The 25733-nt window shown below is 39.4% G+C and overlaps 1 protein-coding gene across 2 annotated transcripts in view; it reads right to left on the bottom strand.

Moving 5' to 3' along the window:
• Positions 1–25733, bottom strand: part of acaca (acetyl-CoA carboxylase alpha) — a 263482-nt gene that overhangs the window by 115345 nt on the left and 122404 nt on the right. For both annotated transcript variants that reach the window (XM_043718470.1, XM_043718471.1), the window contains 5 exons: positions 25329–25544; positions 20640–20795; positions 19190–19393; positions 14979–15134; positions 12590–12730 (listed from right to left, as the gene is read on the bottom strand). In XM_043718470.1, coding sequence (XP_043574405.1) covers positions 12590–12730; positions 14979–15134; positions 19190–19393; positions 20640–20795; positions 25329–25544 — 873 coding nt within the window. The remainder of the gene's footprint in view (positions 1–12589; positions 12731–14978; positions 15135–19189; positions 19394–20639; positions 20796–25328; positions 25545–25733) is intronic.

The following is a 25733-nucleotide window of genomic DNA, read 5'->3' as shown; positions in this document are numbered from 1 at the left end:
CAGACTACAGTCAATTATGAATCTTTGTCAAATATGTGCTCCTTTGCTTTATTATATTACATAAACCCATTGTGTGGAATGCTACTTTGATGCAGTGGAGAGGAGTGAGTGCTCCATTGATCGTGAGAACAATGCAGTCAGCAGTTCTCAACTCCTGGCAGGATCATCCATGATAGTAAGGTCGAGGGAAGGATTCAGAAAAAGTACAATCCAAAACTAGTCCTCAATGTCAATCCAGGCAGAAGATATTCGTGCGATATCAATGGCTGAAATAGCAGATGATGGCTGCAAAATAAAGAGATCCCTAGTAACCGAGGTTTCCTTCCTACTAGAACTGGATCTACTTTCTGTCGAGGACTGTGTACCTATTGTGCAACAGCATTCCCATGTTAAAAAGGTGTCTAGCTAAAAGAATTCAACCCCAATGTTGACACACACAACATAAGCCTTGTGGCAAGAAGTGACAGTGACAGAAGTGAGAGATCAGGAAGCTTTGGACCAGCATGTACGTGGTGGAGTCTGACTCAGTCATTTCACTCTTAGAAAAGGAATAACAGAGATTTCAGCAGCTTTCTTCACGACTGAGTAGGCCTGATCTTCAGGATGCATTGTGCTCACCCTGCACAGGAAAGAAACGACAAAAGGTGCCTAAAAATTGGTCTGCTCGGTCATCAACCTGGCTGGAAAACTGCATCCAGCAGACTGATCTACCTGCAGTCTGAAAACCAAAGTCAAACTCAATCTCAGAAGCTGGAATGCATGAACCGTCATGGCTAAGAGCAAAATCATCATCTTGAACGAAAAAACTGCCCTTGTTGTCCAGGAACTCAGACACTTCAAACACTGGATATAAGTTTGCTCGCTGAGCTGGAAGGTTTGCTTTCAGACATTTCGTCACCATACTAAGTAACATCATCAGTTAGCCTCCGGTGAAGCACTGGTGGTATGGCCCGCTTTTTATTTGTGTGTTTAGGTTTCGTTGCGTTGGTTAGGTCATTTCATGTGGTGATGTCATTTCCTGTTCTTTTTCTCAAGAGGTGGTAGATGGGATCCAAGTCAATGTGTTTGTTGATAGAGTTCCGGTTGGAGTGCCACGCTTCTAGGAACTCGCGGGCATGTCTCTGTTTGTCTTGTCCTGGGGTGGACATGTTGCCCCAGTCGAAGTGGTGTCCTTCCTTGGTGGGTCATGTCTTTTTGTGGTTAGTTGATATTCATGTATCCCGGTGGCTAGTTTTCTGCCTGTTTGTCCAATGTAGTGTTTGTTACAGTTCTTGCCAGGCATTCTGTAAATGACCTTCCAAAATTCCTAGAAGAATGGCGCTCCAAACGGAACTCTAACAACAAACACATTGACTTGGATTCCATCTACTGCCCCTGGAGAAAAAAAATATGAAATGACATCAGCACAGGAAATGACATCACCACCCCAAAGAAACTCAAACAAATAAATAAAAAGCGTGCCATACCACCAAGTGCTTCATCTGAGGCTCACTGACAATGTTGCCAGCTCAGCAGGCAAATGTACATCCAGGACATCAACCTGAACTGCAAATCTTCTCAAAACTCGCTAACTTCAACACTCACATTGCATCCCTGCAGGAGGCCCGAACAGAGGTGAAGAGTAGCTGAGGAAAGAAGATGGTGGTTATACCTTCTTCTGGAAAGGAACACTCAAGGATCAACACAAGATGCATGGAATTGTATTCGCCAAGAACAAACCTGTGAACTGACTCTTGAAGCTCCCTTTTGGCAGCAACAATCACTATACAACCTGCCAAGATCCAGCAAGTAATAGCCATGAATGCCTATTCTCCAATACTTGATGCCAAAGAAGGCTTCTACAACACTTTGGACACCATACTCACCAAAATCCCAAAGAAATTAAAATCATCCTTCTTGGAGACTTCAAAGCTAGGGTTGGAAATGTCTCCCACCTCTGAAAAGGAGTCAATGGAAAGGAAAGAATGGGAAACTGCAACTCCAATGCAATTCTCCTGCTCACCCACTATGTAGACCACAGCTGGTCGTCACCTTAAAGACAAGTTCAAGATTCTTCCATGCACCCACGAGCAAAGCATTAAGCACAAGATCGACACCATCATCATTTGATACTGACATCAAACAGATGTCTTCATGAAAACAGCAATGGTCAGTGCAGACAACTCCTGGACAAATCACCAGCTCATCCGTTCCTTTATAATGAATCAAAAGACACCAGAAGCAGCAGAAGATGAAGAAATAATTCAGGAAAATACTCAAAGCTGAGCAGCTTCAAGAGCCAAGCAGATTAGTGACCTTCCAACAATGTCTTCACTAAAATCATTTTAATGGAGTAGAGAAAATCTGAAAACAACTGAAGATAGCAATCATTTCATGCTGTGAAGAAACCATCATATGTGAGCCCAGGAAACATCAAGACTGTTTTGACAAGAATATCATCATCCAAGTCATCATCAACAAGAAGAAAGCTCTCTTGGCAAAATGATATTAATGAGTCAAAGAAGAGATCTGATCAAACAGCAGCGGTGGAGTTACAAAGTAGGATGAGGGAAATCACGAACTAATGATGGACTGAAGGCCAAGGAGCTGAAACTCTGCGCACAACATCTCCCTACTCTCAATCACCCAGTCTCTGAGGAAATCTTATATTTCTAAAGCCAGTGTGGATTCTGACCAAATTGTGGAACTATAGATATGATTTTCTCTGCTTGGCAAAGCCAAGAAAAATGCCAGAACAGCAGCCTACAAAGTTTTCATGAACCTGACCAAGACCTCTGACTCAATCAGGAAGTGCTACAGAAGACCCTGTCAAAGGCCACTTGTCCAGTGAAATTCATCAACATTCTCCATTTCGTCCATGACAAGATGTTGGTGAAGGTCCTGACTGACAGTAATACGACTAAGTTCTTCAAGGTCAAGCAGGGATGCATCTTTGTGCCCACCTTTTCCTCTATCTTTATTGCCATCATTCTTCTTCTCATCAAGATCAAGCTTCCTTGTTGTGTGGACTTAATCTAAAGAACAGATAGAAACTTTTGCAACTTCAACTGGTCGGAATCCAAGGATAAAGTGACACCGACCTCTCATGGAATTTCAGTATGCAGATGACAGGATCAGAATCTTCAAGCCTTGCTTTATACCTTTGCAGAGGCATACTGAAGAACTAGTCTCAGCCTCAAGTTCAAGATTAATCAATCCATCCTTCCATTAAAATCAACTGAGAAGCCCTCCCAAACGTGGAACTTTTCCTCTACTTGGGCTACTACTTCTTATCTAAAAGGTGATATTGATACAGAGACCCAACTCCATATCCTATCTGTGAGCACCATCTTTAGGCCTAAGGATGACTGACTTCGATGACCGTGACATCCTTGCTGAAACCAAGATCCTTGCGCATAAGGCAGTCATCCTTTGAACTCTTATTTTTGGCTCCGAAATCTGGATCTCACATATACATCACCTCAAGGTTCAATCAATGCTGTTTGAAAAGGATTCACCGCCTTAGCTGGAAGAACAGGCATATGACATCAGCATTCTTGAAGCAACCAATAATACCAGCAGGGTCTATGGCCATCCAAAACCAACTCTGCTGGCCAACTACCTGCTTAGAATGCCTGAATTCTAACTGCTACAGTAAATCATCTTCGCCCAGCTCAAGGAAGGCATTTATACAAGGAGGACAATGGAAGTGTTTCAAAAACTCATTGAAGGCTACCCCCAAGAAATGTAACATAGATGTCAATGCACGGGAGACCTGCCTTCAGAAGAAACCAATTTGTAGGAAGCTCCTACACGAAGGGACACAATTCTTTGAGAATAACTGTTGACAAAGGAAAGTACGGAAAAGAAACCGGAGAGGGGAATGCCAGAGATGTCAAGGCCTAGGATCAATTCCACCTCCTGAAAACACCTGTTAAATGTGTAGTCAAAGATGTAGCACCAGGATTAGTTTCATTAGCAAGACAAGGACCCACAGAATCCATGATGAGTGACAAGGACAACCATACTGGTCAGTGAGTGGCTGCTGACAGCGATCCCTATAAAAACCTTGAAAAAAGTTTAACTGCATTTTCAGTGGAACTCTAGGTTCATCAATTATCTGCTGGGACATTCTCATTGGCGCAATAAAGTGAATTTCAGATTTATGGAATGTCTAATTTCTCCATTTAAAAAATAATTTTAGAAACTTTTGTGGGAGCTCAGCTTCGATTTTGATTGTATATGAGTGTGTCAATTATTTATTTCACACTCTTAAAATTTCAGTTGGAAGTCATAAATTCAACACATTTTATTTTCTGTTTTTTGTTGTCTGAGAGGCTACTTGATATAGCTAATCTTATTTGTTGATTTCACGAGACACCTGGAATCCCTTGGTGCCAGATTCAAAGCAAGTTGGGAAAGAGAAATCAATGCCATAGAGGTCATTGCAGACAGTTTTCTTAGTGGTCATTGGCAACCACACTGATTCACCACTGACTATGAAATCCAGACTAACATTTTCAGAAAGAGGTAGCAGGCAAGCAGTGATCGACCATTACCATTTGATGGCAAACAGAATTTCCCAAATAAAGCCTTTTACGTTGAACAATGTGTTTCTACTGGAATCTTAGTTTAGTTGGCAGTCTGGAGTCTAAATAAGGATGGAAAATCAAGTGTATAAGAATCCTTCTCTATCCTGTAAGTGTAAACCATCAAGGATTAGAAAACACTATATCGGATAGCCAGTAAAGGCTTAACAAGTTACAATGGAATCTTTTCAAATTCTACTGGAATTAGTTTGTTTTGTATCTTTCAAAAGAATTTCTGCAGAAGAACATAAAAGGTGCGCATCTCTTCTTAACCTGCCAGTATGCCAGAATTATTAAGTTCAACCTCTGAAAAAATTGTTTTAGTGACTGAAATTATCTTTGTAGTTTTTTTTGAGTCAAAAAGAAAACAGCAATAATTATTCTAAATTATTGTTAAGCAACAAGTTAGCTTTATCTATTGCCAAGATAAAGAATCCCCCAAGTTATCTCACTTGTTGTGACAAAATAAAATCTTATCAAATCCATAACTACTGCATCAGCAGCTTCATGATCCATCACAAGATAAAAAGGTTACCTTGCTATAGAAAGGATAATACTGAATTGTAGCAGGTGCAGAAAAGATTTACAAGGATGTTACCAGAACTGGAGGGTTGAGTTAAAGGAGAGACTGGGACTTCTTTCACCGGAGGTTGAAAGATGACCTTAAAGAGGTTTATAAAATCATGAGGGGCATAGATAAGGTCAATAGCAAAATTCTTTTTCTAGGGTAGGGGAGTTCAAAACTAGGGGGCTTATTTTTAAGATAAGGGGAGAAAGATTTAAAAGAGACCAGAGGGTAAACATTTTCACCTGAGGGGTGTTTTGTATGTGGAATGAACTACCAGAGGAAGTGGAAGATGCAGGAACAGTTACAAAATTTAAAAGGCATTTGGACAGTACATGAATATGAAAGGTTTAGAGGGATATGGGCCGAAACACAGGAAAATGGGACTAGTGTACTTTGGGAAACTTGATCTACACAGAAGAGCTGGACTGAAGGGCCCATTTCGGTGCTGTATGACTATTACTCTGACTCTATAAAACGTAGGTTACCATGCTACTAAATGCATGGTGTGATCGCTTAACTGATGAGGAAGCTCCTTTCATAACATTGCTGCTAAAATGGTCAAGCAGAGAAAATTAACTATTTTTTCCCTCTTTCTGAAGATTCTGGATCATGCCTGGATGCAGTTCTCTGGACACTGACTTTCCTTTCCCAAGTGGGTCCTCTTTACATGAGTATACATATCATAACAAAGATCAATTATATGGTATACTTTCAGCAGCATTCTCTTTCTACCAACTGATCTCCACTAAAGGCCACCAAATCTGGTACAAAGAGGTACGTCAGCCTGCCTTATTAAGTTCTAAACTCAACAGTATGCTTATGCGAAGATTTGTAGCTCAGGTGCTCGTTGCTGTGGTTCTGTTCGCCGAGCTGGAAGTTTTTGTTGCAAACGTTTCGTCCCCTGGCTAGGCGACATCATCAGTGCTTGGGAGCCTCCTGCGAAGCGCTTCTTTGATGTTTCCTCCGGTGTTTATAGTGGTCTGTCCCTGCCGCTTCCGGTTGTCAGTTTCAGCTGTCCGCTGTAGTGGTTGGTATATTGGGTCCAGGTCGATGTGTTTGTTGATGGAGTTTGTGGATGAATGCCATGCCTCTAGGAATTCCCTGGCTGTTCTCTGTCTGGCTTGCCCTATGATAGTAGTGTTGTCCTTGTCGAATTCATGTTGCTTGTTGTCTGCGTGTGTGGCTACTAAGGATAGCTGGTCGTGGTGTTTCGTGGCTAGTTGATGTTCATGTATGCGGATTGTTAGCTGCCTTCCTGTCTTCAACCGGAAGCGGCAGGGACAGACCACTATAAACACTGGAGGAAACATCAAAGAAGCGCTTCGCAGGACGCTCCCAAGCACTGATGATGTCGCCTAGCCAGGGGACAAAACGTTTGCAACAAAAACTTCCAGCTCGGCGAACAGAACCACAACAGTATGCTTATCAAATTGATCAAAGTACTCCCAATAAGTTTTGTAATGATCATTTTCATTGAAAAACTTAGATATTTTAATATCTGTATTCAAATAGATTTAAAAATAACCCCAGATGTTAGAACTCCGAAACAAAAATTGTTGGAGAAACTCAGCAGGGCTAGCAGCATCTCTGGAATGAAAGCAGAGTTAACATCTCAGGATCCCGTGACCCTTCTTCAGTTCTGAGTTCTTCTTAAGTTCGGAAGGGTCACTCAACCTAAACATTAACTCTGCTTTCACTCCACAGATGCTGCCAGACTTGCCGAGTTTCTCCAGCAATCTTTGTTTTTGTTTCAGATTTCCAGCATCCGCAGTTCATTGTCTTTGTTTTTGGTTCTTTTGTTCCAAGAATGCATTTTGTAGCAAATAAACTATATTTTTAAATCAGACCCGATTTTACGTAAATATCTAATTCTAATGTTACTCATTCACTGAACAAATACAAATTGCAAGAAGTTATTTTATCCAGGTGATCTAGCTCTGCAACATATTAATTAAAAAGGCTGGATAGTACAATGGAAATAACAATGAAGCTATCCATGTTCCTCTTAAATCAGACTTCACTTATGGGATAGTTGCCCACTGAAACATGAGGAAAAAGTTAGGGCTTGTTCGTTCTAGTGAAAGTAAATTTTTAAACAGCATGCCAAATCTTAATTATTGTACTAACATTGCTGGCATTACTTTTGACTTAATGAAGGGTTTAAAAAAATTAGAAAGTATGATCTTCTATATTTTCATTCTGCTTTATTTCTCAATGCTTTTCTTTCTTCTTTTCTCACCTTATGTGCCTGAATACAATGAATTAAGTATACAAACTAACAATTCTTCATTCAGTTCTTTAATGATTCTCTAATTTGATTAATTAAGGAGGTATAAAGTGGTTTGCCTTGCTCATACAGGTCCCAAATCCCTCCACTGGGTGCTGTATTGTTTCGGTCCTAATTAACAGCAAGTTCCAATTCAAAAACCCATAGTAAATCTATGGACAACTGCAAGAGTAAATGTTATGAATGACTGGCCACGAAGAGCAAATCTAACCTATTGTTGTTTTCAAAGTACAGCGCCACAGGGAGTTCAAAAATGAATTTGAGATTCTCTCAGGACAAGGTCTTGATCTCAAGAGAGTTGTCATTGAGAAAAGGGGAAAGTAAATGAATTAATAATTCAAATATTAATAAATCAATCCAAACAGCACAGTTCTCTTTGACCTTCCTGTGATCAGGCATTCAGAGGCTAAGTGAGCAAATTAATTGTGGCAGGCATAATTAGGATTGGACAAATATGCAGGATGTATGACTATGGAAGGCAACATAATCAAGCACAATCTTAATTTTAGCCTGCATCAAACATTTCGAAAGGCAGAAATGGAAATCTTACTGATAGCCCTTTCCTAAACTGAACAATTAAACTAATTTCAATTTCTTCCTATTAATCTGGTTTAACTAATGTGATATTGACTTTGTTTGATCCTAAAGCCTTTCTAATTTTGGTGGTTCAATTCCATGCACACCAACCAAATGTTAACTGATAGATCAGATCAGCTTGGCCCAGAAGTAGCATCCTCAGATGATCATAGATTTTAGTCCCACTTCAGGATTTAAGCCTATGACCTATGCCAACATTTTACTGCAATACAGAGTGAGTACTGTACTGCAACGGATAGTGTCATATGGATGAGAATGGAAAAGATTGCACAGCATTATTTGAGAAAGAAAAGGGAGTTCTGCTCACGTCTTGACTAACATTTCCCTTTTTTAAAAAACAAAATGTCTTATCAGTGTTACACTGACAATCATGGATACAAACAACAATGGCAGTACATGATTGTATTTAATTCAATGTGAAGCCCTTTGGGGTGTCCTGAGAACATAGATCTTTGATACGGAGAATAAAATTATTAAAAACAAGTTACAGTGTAGAAAGACGATGATATTGAATAGTCTTAAGGAAACATGCTCATTTGAAATATTGACTAAAGGGACTCCTCATTCCACTTGCCCTGTAAATAGTGATTTACCTGACAGGACCACAATTCTCATATATGTTGAAATTGCATCATTGTCACAAATAATGAATGAATTTACACATTTGATTTCAATGGAACCCATCTGAAATAAGCAGGTTAATACATTATTAAAGAGCAAAAGAATTTCAGATGAACGCTTTGTAATTAACATCAAGAACAAGTTCAAAACAAATGTGCTTTATGTATGTAGTTGATCAGAAGACAACTCAGAAATGTTGAAGTCTTGCAGCCTTTGAAGGGTTAAACTTGCATTTCTTTTCCTTCTGATTTTTCTATCAAAAAATACTACCCTGCTCATTAATTATTTCACTGGCGGCAGAAGCTAAACTCTATTTTATAAATGAGTTCTTTCCACCCGAAGCCTCTCTCTTTAATTAGAACACCAAATCTTATTTTGGAGTTGTTGAAATGTTACAGTGTGGCATTACAAACCGTTTGTACAGCTCCAGACAGAGCAAACGTTACATGGTCAAGTCCAGGCAGCACAGAGCTGCTGGTAATTTCAAGCAGGAGCAAGCTCTGTTCCTTTGGGAATTATCCATTTTCCCAGCTTTCATCAAATGCAGTACAGAATGGAAATTGTGTGGCTGGGTTCAATTCTTTGCAAAGCTTTGTGCATTTGGCAACATGATTATTGTTAAAGAAATGATTCTGGTGATCCACATGAAAATGGTGTATACAGTACAGATAAGATTAAAAAAGCTCAAACTAATTTAGTGTGTTTTAAAAAAAATCTTACAACAAGATAAGCAGATAAAAATTAAGCCTAAATTTTTGCAATTTTGCCAAAATGTACCTCAGCCAAAAAGCAGTGAAGCAAATCCTTTTAGGAACCATTGTATATAAACTTGGCATTTAGAAACTATAATTTTGTCCCAGGACAAAACAGGTCTGAGATCATGATAAGCAGGAGGGGTGGAATTAGGGAGGGATACCTGTAAATCTATCGCCAATGGGGCTGTAACTTCAGTTCCAAAAGCTTCATGGATGACAATCTTTCAGAAGTTTAATTGGCCCCTTTAATCCCATCTTTCAGGAAGCAAAACTTCTTGTACCCCCAATTACTGATATTTTCAGTGATCAGTAACACCCAAGTACTAGTCTGCTCATCTACCCTACTTTTCCCTACTCCTTCCAAAAGTACTTATTTTGCAGGAAAATACTTTGGGACATAGTGAAGCTGGGAAAGGTATATAAATGAAAATTTTTCCTCACTTGTGTGACAGTAAATACAAAACTCTGCTTTCACTAAGGTATGGTCATTATCAATGCACATCAGGAGTCCTGTGGTCTGTACTGAGTTAACTGGTCTCAGCCAGGATATCAATAGGGGCATAAAAAAATATGCCTGAGTGTCCTGGGCTTGCAAGAAGAAACTCTCCTGGCTGTGAATATTTACAAATGGCACAGAAGAACCAGATTAGATTTATCAGCTGATAAATCCCCAGAACCTGATGGCCTACATCCAAAGGTTCTACAGGAAGCAGTCATAGATATAGTTGTTGTATAGGGCATGAATTTCAAAATTCCATTCTAGAACAGTCCTAACAAATTTAAAATTATTGAAGGTAATGCTGCTAATCAAGAAAGGAGACAGAAAACAAAGATCTACAGACCAGTTAGCTTGGCATAGTGATCAAGAAAATCATAGAATCTATTATTAAGGAAGCTTCAGGACTTAGAAGTTCAATAACCAGAGTCAGCATGATTTTATGAAAAGGAAATTCTGTTTGGTAAATTTATGTTTCTTTACCAATTAAATAAACTGGTAGATAAATAGAAGACAAAGGTATATTTCCACAAGTCATTCAATAAGGTACCACACAAAAGGCTAATATCCAAGAAAAGGCTCAGAGGAGATGTGGTAATATAAATCCACACATGGAGGATTAGTTCATGGACAGCAGTTAGGGAGTATAAAAAAATGGGGTTAACTTTCAAGTTGCAACAAGTATAATTCCACCGCCCAGTTTATGGATTTCAAGACCAGGAGGAAAATATGCAAGTTTGTTAATTTTCCGGGGAGTTGATGGCCTAGTATTATCACTGGATTGTTAATCCAAAGACCCAGGTAATGTTCCGGGACCCAGGTTCAAAAGCCAACATAGTAGATGGTGAAATCTGAATTCAATAAATATCTGGAATTAAGAGTCTAATGGTAACCATCAATCTATTGCCGATTGTCAGAAAAACCCATCTGGTTCGGTCATGTCCTTTAGGGAAGGAAACTGCCACCTTACGTGGTCTGGACTACATGTGACTCAAGACCGGCAGCAATGTGGTTGACTCTCAGCTGCCCTCTGGGCAGTTAAGCTGACAGGAAGATGCAAAGAGTTTGTAAAGAAATACAAACAGATTAAGTGAGTGGGCAACAAAATAACAGGTATACTATAATGTACTATAATAGAAAGCAGGAATCATATATAGTACTTCACCTGAGGCCCACTGAGGATGTGACCCGTTAGGGTGATGAAACGTCTGGAAAGAACCTTCCAGCTCAGCGAGCAAACCTACATCCAGAACCTCAACCTGAGCTGCAAATCTTCTCAGAACTCGCTAAGATGGCTTTCTCTAGCTGGGGAATTTAGAACAGGAGGCGACACAGTCTCAGGATAAGGAATTTAGCATTTAGGACTGAGATGAGAAGATATTTCTTTACTCAGAGGATTGTGAATCATTGGAATGGTCTACCTTTGAATCTACTTAAGGCCATGGTCTTTCAGAGAATCAAGAGATGCATTAAGTAGGTGGCAAAATGGAGTTGAAGCGCAAGTTTAGCCATGATTGCATCCAGTGCCAAAATAAGGGTAAGGGAGCCTATGGTTTACTCCTGTTCTGCAAATGAGTCTTCCATCCATTGACTCTATACTTCCCGCTCCCTCGCAAAAGCAAGCATCATAATCAAAGAGCCCTCCCACCCCAATTATACTCTCTTCCACCCTCTTGCTTTGAACAAAAGATATTAAAATTTGAATACACATACGAACAGATTCAAGAACAGCTCCTCCCTGCAGTTATCAAACATTTGAATGGACCTCTCAAATGTAAATGTTGATCTTTCCCTCAACACCTTCTCGGTGGCTGTAACACTGTATTCTGTACTCTGTTCTGCTACCCTGATGCACTTGGTATAGTACGATCTGCCTGTATAGCATGCAAAACAACACTGTTCACGGTATCACGGTACATATGATAACAATAAATCAAACTCAAAAAGCCAAGCTCTCATGCATTCCCTTATCCCTAATCAAAAAGCTTTCTGACAATCAATGAATGAGGTGCTAGACAGCTCCCAGCATCTTCAAAATCAGGCTTCAGCAAAGAATCAGCAGCTTCAGCACAGCTACGTTAATACTCTAGTTTTAGTAGAGAACAAAGAAAATTGACATTATTTCTATGCTACTTTTAAGGTGCGAGATAACATATTCCAGATTCCAATGTTTGTGACATTTAAACAAAGCTATTTAAAGCAAAATTGGTAACAATAAGTATAAATTATATAAACAAGCATACAAGGGCAACTAAATGACCGAAAGTTAAAACAGTGTAAAGAGGATATTAAAGCTTTTGAATTTGTATTCATTTTATTCTATCCCAAAGCCTGCTGGATTAGAGTCAGAGTCAGAGTCGATTTACTTGGTTTAAATTTAAAGTTTGACAATTAACTGTCAGTCAACCTCTAACTAGTATCTTTTCCGTGGCAACATCTCTACCAGTCAGAGTCCATTGTCAACAGAGCCATCATACTGGACACACTTCTCATACAGTTTTAAAATGTTGTCTCCCTTTATATTAACGTTGTGAATTGTCCTGATTTGTCATTATCAGCATATTCAAGCTAATACTACCAAAGAAGAGATGAAGTTCAATCATTTGTTGTTCGTCAACAATGCCAATTAATTTGTGTTTGGTAAAAATTAGAAAAATGGCTGCAATGCAGCAAATTTTCCAAATTCTCTACACTTACCTCATTGCCTCCAGGTAGCCTGTTCAGCTGTACGAGCTGACCTTGACTGTCCAGCACCAGCTCAGTGAATGTCAGCAGCTCTTCAGGTGGGGAGGGTAAATAGGCCTGCACTTCCATAGATGTCCATAGTTTGATTAAAGACTTCAAAATGAAAAGTAAGCTTTAAAACGGTTAAGCTGAAATATTGTGCATAAATATTTAAATGCATTCTAAAGACATGTTGTACGATACTATATATCAAAAATATTTATGAACTATTTATGTGATGTTCCTCATTTATCCTGTTACTGAATTCATAAACAGAAAGTAGAGACAGACTTGAAATGCATGCTTTGTTTACAACTCCTCAAGAGGGGTATGTTGTAGAAATACGTCAGGGTGCTACACGTAACTCCCAAGGAAAGGAGAGGAAAAATTAACTAAGGTCTCAGTTACACATAAATAGCTGATGATGCCTAATGGAAGTGCACATGGCGGGAAGCTGAGCAAAGGACTGGAATCAGCCTTGATCCTTTCGCAATAAGTGACTTGGAATATGCATAACACACACTTGAAGGAGAACAACTATGTCCAAAGAGTTTGTGAATTTTTATCAGTGGCCACTGAAAGAATATGGATTAATTTTATAGGTGTGATGCCAGAGATGGGAATCAACAGTTACGAGAAAATCCAAGGTATCAGGAGTGTTTCCATAGAGAAAACCAAGAAAAAATTTCCACAGAGGTTGTTGTAGCAGTTCAAGTTGACAAGATGGCCACCTGGAACTTTTTGGCTAACACAAGATGGCTGAAAGAAGTTGTAGCTACATGTAGCAGATGTTCACAGCCAGATTTGTAGCCCCCGTACAGAGTTACTAAATAAGATAATGAGAAGTCCCATAGGCTCATAAAATGGTCCAGGTGAGAAAAAACATTTGGGAATTTACTTGGGTTTCTGTAAACAGGCCATTCTAAACACAAGCATTTAAATAAGGGATATTTTTGAAAGGCTTATTTAAGCCAGTTTGAAGTCTGTTATTCAGTAAAAATGTAGATGGAAAAGTCTGATCCTATAGAATTGTCAACTTGCTGGTAATTATAACTTAGGAATGAAGACAACAAATTAGTGTGAAAGAGTTAGTCGAATTCCTTCAACAAATGTTTGTAGGCAGTAAAAGAAGCTCACTACATCATTAGGGAAGATAAAGGAATAAATGGTGTAAACATTAATTCTGAAAGTACCAGCACAGAAAGATGGCAAAGGAAGGTTGTACAAAGAGAGGTCAGGATGGGAGAAAGTTAGTGTCATTGACCTCTCTCCGATCTGAGCTGTATTTAAAAGGGAAACTGGGCCCCACATGAAAGCCAGATTTGGAGCTGTCTCTGGCCTCTCCCATATGTGGTTAAAGAGATGTGAGTTGAGGCCACTTGTACTACTGAACACAGAACTCAAGACTCCTCTTTGATATTTCTGTCTACAACACAGGTTTCAAAATTTTGAAGAGTCTTGACAGAGGAAGAGTATTTCCTCAGTTTGGTTGTTGGCGATCATCAATTTTAGGAGGGAGTGAGGACAGAGATTAATAAACATTCCTGCACACGGTGTTGCTGGAATGCTTTGGTATGTGGTACGGTTCAAAGACAGACCATTGAATACCTTAAGGAAAATTATGACAAAACAGAGGAGTTCTTAATAGATAAAAGTTTTGGAATTAACTTTTCATTGCTCATGGGGCTAGTGCAGACACAATGAACCACATAGCTTTCTTAAACACTGTACGTATTGATAAACCAATAACAAACTGAGAAACTTCCAAGTGCAAAAGTATCATATAACATTAAAAACGTCACTCCCACCATTTAATTGCCTCCAAACCTGACATTTTGCACTGTTCTATGCAGTAATTCCCCAAAATGGTCACCAATCCTATGCGTGCCTTGACAGTCCGACTGGCAATTCCTATTTCAGGTAGGAGAAAAGGAGGAGGGTTCATAATCTTGGCCAGTCAAGTAGTATTTGAGCAACAGGAGAGTCGACGTTTTGAGCATAAGCTCTTCAGCAGGAATGACTCTCCTGCTCCTCGGATGCTGCCTAACCGGCTGTGCTTCTCCAGCACCACACATTTGGACTCTGATCTCCAGCATCTGCAGTCCTCACTTCCTCTGGGTTCATAATCTTGCTTGGTTCTGTCCTCTTTGTCCACAACTGAACATGTTCAATAATGGGGTGGAAAGTCATCAGAAATAGGGATCTCCGGAGACTATTCTTCACCCTAATGCAGGATACCCTAAACAGTTGCAACACGTTTCCTACTGTCCTGCTTGGTTTAACTAACTTGACAAACATACACAGCAGATTCCACTCAAACCACCATCATGAAAACAGCAGTATTCTAAAGTGTCATACTTACCTGCCGGAACATTTCAGGCAAGTCGTATACATATGTTGTTCCAAGAGACTGGGCTTGAAACCTTTTGGATTGCAGAAGGTCTTTGGTAACATAGGGTGTGTTAATCAGCATTCCATGTAATGGTCCCTGTTTATCTCCATAGGCCTGAAACATAATCTGTTATTGAAAGACAGAAACAGTTAAGTACAGTTAAGGCAAATTCAAAGTTACTTTTCAGCAAATTTATATGCCAGAATGTAAAGATATTAATTGGAGTAATACAACTATTAACAAAATAATTATTTGCTATACCTATATTTGGAATACTTTGAGATTCAGAAGTTATCAAGTTTTATTATGTGGCTACACTAAGAATTAGCAAAACTCATGCTGCCTCACATCCATCTTCACCTAACGATTTCCTACTCCCTGATGTTTATCAAGCATTTCCTTAAATGTACCTATGCCACTGCCTCTGTGAGATAGCATCTTCCACATTAGCACATGGTTTGGCGAAAGATGTTTCTTCTCAGTTTCCAAAGGTATTTCTTGACAATTGTGTATTGATGGTGTCTAGTTATGCTCTTGCCCATAAGTAGAAATACATTTTGTGTCTTGTATATAACATTTCATAATTTCAATGATTTCTGTTAAGTAACACACCAGAATCATTTTAAAATAGAGGTATCACTCAACTGGTTTATCCTTTTCCAATAGATATAACCTTATACTTCCAGTGTTATCTTTGTAAATGTTTTTAATATCCTCTTTAATACTTCTGACTTTGTCCTAAAATATAATGACCAAAAACCTTACAGTTCTCCTACTGTGGCCTTATTGTAACTCAAGTTTGGAATAATATTACCAGATAAATCTTTGTGCGGGTTTGCTCTCCTTATGGACTTGTTGACCTACATCACAACTTATGTTGATTTGCATTATTATACTTCCAGATTCACACGATCCTCAACCAAATTTGGATTTTTATTTTTCAAGAAGAAATGTATACTTCTATTTTTATTACTTAAAACCTCATACTTATGAATGTTGAAATTAATTTGCTGACCACAAGCCCATCTTCAAGTTTGTTAATGCCTTCTTGTAATTTGTTGCAGTGAAATTTAGAAATTGTGTTGATCCCCAAGGGACCCATTTCCCACTTTCTGCTATTCTGAATAAATCACAAAATTGTTACAATACAGAAGGAGGCCATGTCGCCCATCATGTCAAAGTTGGCTGAGCATTTAGAGTAAATGTCAAGCTCCTTCATTTTTCCCCTAATTGTCCACATTGTTTGTGGTTAAATGATTATCCAATAAGCTCTTCAATGTCTCAATTGAACCTGCCTTCACTAAACTTCCAGGTAGTGCATTCCAAACCCAGACCACTTTCAGCGTAAAGAAGATTTTCCTGATCTTGCATTTCCAAAATACTTTAAAAACTGTACTTTCAGGTTCTCAATCTTTTTACAAACTCTATCTACTCAACCCAGACTTCACAGGATTTTGAACACTTCTATCAAAACTCCCTCCAGTCTTTGCCTTTCCAAAGAAAATAGTTTCAACTTCTCCAATCTATCCTCATTTATGATTTATTTCATCCCTGGAACAACACTTGTAAATCTCTTTTGCATCCTTTCCAAAGCATTTACATCGTTTCTAGTGTAGCACCAGACCTGTACACCATACTCCAGCTGACATCTAACTAGTGGATTATACAGGTGCAGCATAACATCAATGCTCTTGAACTCCATGCCCCTGTTAATAGAACTTTAAATGCTGTCTGTATTAACAGCTCTGTCAAATATCCTGCCACCTTTAATAGCTACCTTATTGAAACAATTTCTGAAGAGAAAGGCCTTTCCTTCACAATTCACTCAACAGAACTGAATGCAGCTGTATGTTCCTCAACGGGCTGCATCTTTCCAAACGGCTCTGTTCCTTTTGTTCAGATTTCACCACTTACTTTGCACCAGAGTCGGACCTTGGACTCTTCTTGAGCCTGCATCAAAGCACACTCTGATCAGTTGCTGCATGTTGCGGGTTTAGGATTAGTGGTGCGTCTCTAACGGAGCCACTATTGGTATCCCTGCCATAATCCACTGCTGCTATATCTTTCATCAGCAGCTGGCTACGAAAGCAATCAATCATGCTTATGAGTGGTCTCAGAGGAATCTTTCTAAAGGCTACCAGAGGTTACCTACACAAACATTCTAATCTCCTCTTCCACTGTATTACATAGTAGCCATTTCTCTGACCTCTTTTGTCATTTACAATATATAATGAAAATGAAAGTTTTCACCAGAAGAAAAAAGTCTTATTCCACACAATTACAAGTGGAAAAAAAAGTCATGGCATTATTTACTGACAAGTAAAGGCTTGCCTTGAAGCCATTGTGATATGAGCTAATGTAATCAAGCTGTACAAAGAGCCACAACAACTGTGGTTAAGAATAGCACTGGCACTAAGAGAACACAGAAGATTAAATCACTCCTTTTGCCCTCATCTCCCTCCTGCTGTGGCTTTCAGACACATATTCAGTAATTTCATTATCATAAACTCAATCAGAAGAATATCAAATAAAAGGTCAGGTTGCAAATTACTAAAAAGCAGAGCTCAATCATTGTTTCTGCAAGAGGATCTTTCAATTTCTCAAACATCATAAATTAAAATGATGAATACCAAGTTGATTTAGGGAATAATGTAAAATGTACATTTTTATACAGAAGGGTACCAAAGAGTCTGAGTGATTCAGACACTTTAGGAACACATTTGCAACATGTGCATGTGAGATATCATGAACTGACATTTTGACATTTGGACCATGGAACAGAAAGGTTCAGGATTAACATGGCAATCTTTCATTCAACCTGCCACTAACCTCTACCCCTTGAAAGGGCAACTATACCCACGCTCCCAAACATTTTTCAACTCCGCTGTTTTGTCTTGCAACTGATGTATCTGCTGACCTTCTCCATATCTTGCTTTCACCTTGAAAACTTTATCCCATCAGACCTGCGGCATTCTCTGCTTCATCACTTTGCAAGATATAATAGCTATGCCAACAGTCTCTCATCCAGAGGTCACAAGCTCAAAAGCATTTGCCATTTGAACAAGCTATTAATTTCTAGAGCTAAGTGAATAACCTCAAACTTTAGAGCACTTTTGGTGTACAATCACAACGTTCTATTCAAAATGATTGTAAATGAAATTATGTTTACATCTCTTCTAATCCCAATCTGCTTTTGCCCTGGTCAGTCACAAACTGTAGTGGTCAAAGTCACAGCTTCTCATCTTTCTGTATCCCTCAAAGTTCTTTGTTTCCAACACTACTGGTTATTCCACTGTCTCATGTCTTTCTTTTGCAGTACAACACCATGGTATTGGTCTCTCTCGATTTAATTTATGCCCATCAGAAAGCAGATATTACCTTGCTTCTGAAAACAAACATTCAAGGCAAATGACATAAAATATGTCTAAATCGCACACCTTGCATCACATACAACAAATGTTTCCTTCCAACTCCATAGCAGTCTTTCTCCCTGTCTCCATCACCTTAGATCCCTACAATACCATGCAGCGGTCTGGCTTGCACCATATCACCTCAAATTTTCCACACTTCAGTGGATTCATTACTCGACAGTGGACCTTACCTACCCATACTACCTCCTGCACACCCACCAACCTTATTCTATTCAAGCTCTGTATCTCTAAGTGCAGACTTAGAAATTCTTTTTTTCTGGTCACTTATTGGCCTGGTCTCACTTTATCTTCATGATCTTCGGCTATTTAATGTTCTTGCATGATCAACATCTCACTTAACATTGGACATAGTCTTCTGTCCATCTACGTGAGCTTCAATGGCAGTGTGGTTCAGCCACCATGCTCTGTTATTCATGGAACTTCCTGCCTCCTTCCAACTTTACCACTTCCATTCCTACCTTTAAACAACAAAGTAAACAGCACCTTGACTCTCACCCTAACTTTAAGCACAAACAGTAGACAGAGCTCCTCCATAGCCAGTCTCCAACCTCATTCCAGCTGATCTCCCCACCAAAATTAGTTAAGTTACTCCATGATCAGAAAACTGACCAGATTTGGTGAACAGGAATCCTACCAGGATATCAGAAATGCATTGTACAAGTTATACATCTACTTTGCTATACAATACTTACTCAACAAACATCCGAAAACAATACTTGAAATTCCATTATGTGAGTAATGTTCTCTTACCTGTCCAGTCCTGGAATTTGTCACCTCCTTGTACAGACTAATATCCAAATAATAACCTGACTCATTGGTCAGGAACAGCCTGATGGGAATGGCCTTTCCAGTAGGTGTCAAACGAATATTTATTTTCAACTCCGCCTGAAGCACACGCAGTTTCCAGAGACGACTGCCATATCGCATCACCATGCTACGTACAGACTCTTCTATCTGGAGGAAGAGGCAGAAATGTAATGCTCATCCATTGCAGGTTTACTGAAGGAGGTCACTATGCCAAAACATAGGCTGCCCACAGCGTAATTTTGAAACATATTAGCTACAGTTTTGATGAAAAATCAATGTGAAATGTTAACTCAGTTCCTCTCTTCATAAATGCTGTCAGACCTACTGAATGTTTCTAGCATTTTCTTTACCTATTGGATCAAACACTATTTTGTAATTGTGACCCTGGAGAGGCAGCATATGTGGAGAGAAAGCAGAGTTAATGTTTCAGGTCCAGTGACCCTCCTGCATATCTGAGTTCCTCAAGTTCTGAAGAAGGGTCACTGGACCAGAAACATTAATTTTACTTTCTCTCCACATGTGCGCCAGCCCGGTTGAGTTTTTCCAGCAATTCCTAGTTTTGTTTCACATTTCCATCATCCACAGTTCTTTGTTTTATTTTATAGTGTTGACTGGCTATTTGACTGAAGGGCCGAATCCTATCCTCACCAAAATCTGGAATCTTTCTGCAGCATAAGCAGCGTTGATGGTGAGCATGAAGAACCTTTCATCTATCCCATGTATGTTTACTTAACCTAACTTTTCCATGCAGTCACCAGCCGAATGCAAGAATCAAATCAGACACATTTTGCTCTTGATAGGTATGATGGCACATCACAATGTGACAAGCCAGGGAGGCACCACAAGCAATATGATGTCATAATAAACTAAGGATTATTCAATTTCAGGGTGACCGCGTACAGCCAAAGTTACCAATTTTTTTAAATCTAGGAACAGACGTATCTACAGGAAGCTCTCTAATCTGTTGCAACAGCTTCAACTACTATGTTGAAAACAAAAAAAAATGATCTTCCCATGTGACACACATTCTTGACAATACAAGGCACTATTGATATGCTGACAGTGTGCACGGTCACCTGTGCCATTTCACAAAAGTCCTAGTGTCTCTCAAGTTGACAATATTTGACCTAGCCATCAGATGAAATGGTTCATCTCTTCACTAAGAGGTTGAAATTGCTGAGAAGCTGGATAATACTAGTTTCCTCCAAATTTAATGAGCCCACAAACACAAAAGTGTTCTCAGAGATGATAAGTCACTCATTCCTATGGTTTTAATAGCAGATTGGATGCGCCTGACTTACTGGATTATGACACAGAATGATCAGTATACTAGTGCATCATAGTAGAACTGACTTATTTATTTTCTCAATAAAATTTCAAAGACAGTAGCTACCTTTGAAGGGTCCATGATAACAGTGGGAACAAAGTTGAGGAAGATATGGTTGCAGTCTGTTCGAACATTAGTGTTGTTAAATGCTACTTCCAGTTCATCCATAGCTTCCAACAACAAACGCTCTCCCTCATTCTGCAGATATTCAAATGAGGCTTCCTACAGACACAAGTAATATCAGTATAAAAGTTATTTGTCAACCGTACTAAATTTCGTTCATTTAAAAAAATTCCAAAGCAGCATCATAAGCCACATAATGCATAAAATAGACCAAGCACCTCATATGAGAAAGTTCAAACTACAGCAATTAACAATTCACTAGTAATCTATTCTTCCTCCACCTGATTGATCGAACGTGAAATTTATGCCGATTTCATTTTGATCATAAAAAGAGAGTTGCATCAATGTCATTTTTTTGGCAGCAAGTATGAACAGGAAGGGTTTGGAGGGCTATGGGCCAGGTGCTGGCAGGTGAGACTAAAGTGGGTTGGGATATCTGGTTGGCATGGATGAGTTGGACCGAAGTGTCTGTTTCCATGCCGTACATCTCTATGACTCTAAGTCGTCCTTGCGCTCCTTCTGGTAGGAATGCATTGCTAATGGTTAAAGTGAATTGTTCCAGTTTCTGGCATGCATGTTAGTTCTGCTATTTTAATTCCAGATTGATACAAGTTACAAATACAGATTGTTTAAGATCATGTTTTCAATGTTTACAGATGTTGAAATGCTCTAGCACTATAACACAATACTTCCCATTGGCAAGTTGGCACAGATCTTTCCAACAATGCTAAGTTCTAGTCGCTGTGCAGTTTTGTTTAAAGAATTTTATTCTGTAATAAAGAATTTAAATCACAAGCAGCACAGGAAACATGGCGCCCTCCCCTCTAAAGACTTGATACTTTGTCCACGTCTGATAGTTACAATGGAGTGGTGGTGACTTGATGCAAGACTCAACAAATGAATGGAGCTCATTAAAGTTCTGCTCAAATCTACTCCCAGTATGAGATTTGCTGAGGTCAATAACACTGAGTGAAGACTACACTAGCATAGTCGAGGCAGAAAGAAGCCATAGGCAGGGAGTGGGAGGTGAAGGGAAATGAGCAGACGACATCAGAAGGGATGCCATGGTGGTTTTATACAACTAGCATTGACAATTTCTTGTCAAGCAGACTGAAGGTGCATCTATTTGGTGTGTCAAACTAGATAAGACTGAGAATAATGAGAAAAAGCAAGCAATTTCATCCAAGGCATACAACAAATTTATCCAATGAGTAGCTGAGTACTCTAGCACGTACTAAATAAGCAAATCTCAGTTGGAAGACAGCACAGCAATGGTTCAGATAAAATCAGGAATCCCTCTCCGAACTACCATCCAATAATTGTAACAGAAGTACACATGGGCAAACTGGACCTCATATTATTACATTTAGCTATGATCATTTGGCTATTTGGTTTTGAAGCCCACACTCACAATAAAGTCCACTCATTTAAATGTGAGAACACAACTGGCATGTATCTCACCATATCCCATCAAGAAATCAAAACCTTCTGAAAAGCAACAGAGAAAACTGGGAAGGAAGAAAGGACGTAGTCTCCATGGAAAACCGAAAATTTAAAAAAATTCAATTAGAGTCCCATACGTTAACCACAGTTAAACAACATAAGGAAAACATGGAGAACAAAATCAGCACATAACAATATTTTCTTCAATTAACTGAAAATAAGCAAACCAAATGAATTCTGAAATTCAAAGTTAAGGTCACTTTTAATCATTGGTTAAAAAACAAATTCAAATCAAGAAGTAGCAACCCTTAAATTCAAGGCCGTGCCTTTGGAATCGTATTGCTGAAAGCATCACAAGACTTTAATTAATGTGCTACCTGCTCTCCCAGTTTTATGCTTGTTCAACTTCTTCAGGAGATTTTTCAAATTAGGAGAAAGATCATATTAAGTGAAATAGACCATCAAAAATTACATTAAAATGCAGTAAAATAGAAAAATGACTTCGAATGTACATTAACATAGTAGAGTGTTGCTCAGAATTATAGCACACAAAATAACTCATGATTTGATACCTATTTGAGAAGCACACTTTTCAAAATTTAAATGAACTAAAATATACTAAGGATTTAAGACTTTTCTAAACTGATTTGCCTCACAGCACCAGAGACCCAGGTTCAACTCCAGCCTCACATGACCATGTGGCATTTGCACATTCTCCCAGTGTCTGCATGTTTTTCCTCTGGGAGCTCCTTTTTCCTCCCACAGTCCAAGGATGTGCAGGTTACGTGGATTGGCCAAGCTAAATTGTCCACAGTGTTCCCACAGTATTCAGGAATATGCAAGCTAGGTACATGGGAAATGCAGGGTTACAGGGCAGGGTAGTGGGTTGGGTCTGGATGGGATGCTCTTTGGAGGATCAGTGTGGATTCATCAGGCCAAATGGCCTGCTTCTATACATAGGGATTCTACTTTCACCTACCATCCCTCACTTAATATCTCACAGATCCAGAGCATACTCTTTGCTCATCAGTGCCTTGGAAAAAAATCTTTGCTGTAAATCAGTTATAAATTCATTTCCATAATCCCAACCCTCTAAACTTCTGGCTAACAATTCCTCATAATATCCATTGCATTTGTTGACTTGATCAACTAATCTAACTGCCATCTGCAAAATCCTCATCTGCTGCAAAACCTTAATTTTCTCACAACTCAGCTATTCCCTTTGATATGGGCATCAGATTTACTCCTTTGTGTTTAAGGGGTGCAGATCTGAATGTATATCTCAAACAAGTGGCTTAACAATCCACCAGCAGATCACACTGGATTACACCTCAGTGTTTCGGCCTCATTTGCCTGTGCTAAAATTGTCCACTACTCAAGGTCATCCTGGAACACTCTTTACTAACTGTCTTCTTAAATCTGCATCTCCTCGCACCTTCGTGCTCAACATGGATTTCTTTGTCACCAACGTTGTCACTGCTACTTTTCCCCAGTTAACCTACATACATCCACTCTCTGATCCTCGTCTTGTGACAGTTTTTTCCTGCCATCTCTGTTTAAGTTGTATCTGACCACACCTCATCCTTGTGATCCACCTCCCAGTCTTCTGACCCACCTACTCGCCATGCTTGCTGATATTAGCAATAGCCTCCTATGCATCAAAACCGTCAATCCTACAACTCCCTGAAAAATCATTTTATGTCTTTCGTCTTAGCAAATACTGCCCCATCTTTAAATTTTCTTTGTCATCCAAAGTCGTTGAAAGACTGTTCATTTCCAAATCTGCACCCATCTTCCCTGAAACTCGCAGTCTGAATTTCTCCTGCCAATTTTCTGCTACAGCATTGAAATGGCGTGAACTGAAGGCAGAAATTAAATTTTCTGGAACTGTAACTCTGGTGCACTATTCCTCTTTGTTTTGATACGTAGGTTGCAATTGTTAATACCAATGAGCATGGTTATTAGGTGGGAATGGGGTCAAGACAGCAGGTCGTGATCACAAGGATGAGACGTGGTCAGATACAGCTTAAAAGCAGTATTCTCCTATTCTCCTATGCTCGGAAAAGCACGGTCATGTTAGACTCAAACCATTAATTTTGTTTCTCACTTCATAAATGTTGCTCGACCTGCTGAGTTTCACTCCTTGAACATTTCTCCATCATTGTCCAGTTCAGGAGTACTTTTGTTCTACTCTTAACAATGAGATTTCAACCCAAGTACCACCAGCAAAGGCATCTCTTCCATCTCATGAACAATCCATGCTCTCAGTACCCCAAAGAGTGAGCCCTAGCCCTTCGCTTTCCTCATCGACATGCTTTTACTTGGTTAGGAATTCAGACACAAATAATCTTTCACATGAATTCCAACATCCTGCATCTCCACCCACCATACTTGACTTCTCCACTATTTCTATACTAACATACTGTTTGCTTGGTATCCTGACGTGTGAAAATGAAAACTTTCTCCAATTAAACACCAATAACTGTGCACTTTACTATTGGTTCCACCCTCCTCCTTGTTCTCTGTCCAAGGTTAAACCACAATGTTTGTAATCTCAGGATCCAAGTTGATCCTGCACGGAGTTTCCATCCTCATATCCTCGCCAACATAATGAACTTCTACTTCCAATTCCATAACATAAAACTGAACATTGCCTCAGCCCATCTGCTGCTGAAACCCTCATCTGTCTCTCATCACCCCTAGCTCAACACTCTAATGCTCTCCTGCTGTTCCCCCTACAACCACCTTCCTCCAAGTGTAAACATCAGCTCATCAGAAACTCAGCTGTATCCTGCCCTATTTCAAAACTTGCTTATTCATCACCCCTTCTCTTGCTGACTGCTCCCAATTCAACTGATGTTTAACTTTTCTTTAAAATCGCATCATGGCCTGTGACCTGCCTTCTTTCTTCCACCCCAGTGTTGCTTAGATTTTGCAGTTTCTCTGACTCTGACCTCCACTGCAACATTCCCCACAAAGTCCCAGGATCACACATTTGAATTCAGTCTGTCAGTCCTCCACTCCTCCTCCCTCACTTGCTTTGAGCACCTTCTTTTTGGCCAGACATATTATCACCATTACCAATAGCTTACTGCTAGGTTAGGCATTAATTGTAATTCTACATTGGCATAAAAAGTTTTGAGGGCATTTTTAACAGTGCTAAATGAATGTTTTCATAAGTTCACCCACCTTCGTGACCAAGTCCGAGTGCCGAATAATCGCTCGTACAAAGAATCGATAGTCAGTCACCTCAATACCAGCCTCCACCTTGGCGGCACCCAAATACAGGTGCATTTTGTGATTGGCACATGGCATTGCGGTAAGATCAAAATTACGCATCCGATTTAGCTCCAGCTGGAAAGCCAGCGCGGGTTCCAGATGTCGGTAAATCCGGTCTTCCTGAAACTGCAAAAGAAAAATAAATGTGCAACTAACAGAATCAGTAAGACTGAACTAATAAAATATGTTAATATAAGTACATTGAAAGGAAGGGAAAGCAAGAGAGGGAAGTAGGCACAGGACAGTCAAGTGTGAAGGAAGAATTCAGGGGAAGAGGGATAAGTGGCTAAATGAGAGATAGCGGGGGGAGAAGAG

Source organism: Chiloscyllium plagiosum, chromosome 28, assembly GCF_004010195.1.
Source record: "Chiloscyllium plagiosum isolate BGI_BamShark_2017 chromosome 28, ASM401019v2, whole genome shotgun sequence".
NCBI lineage: Eukaryota > Metazoa > Chordata > Chondrichthyes > Orectolobiformes > Hemiscylliidae > Chiloscyllium > Chiloscyllium plagiosum.
The sequence above is the reverse complement of the archived record's forward strand: the minus strand, read 5'-3'. Positions and strand labels throughout refer to the sequence as shown.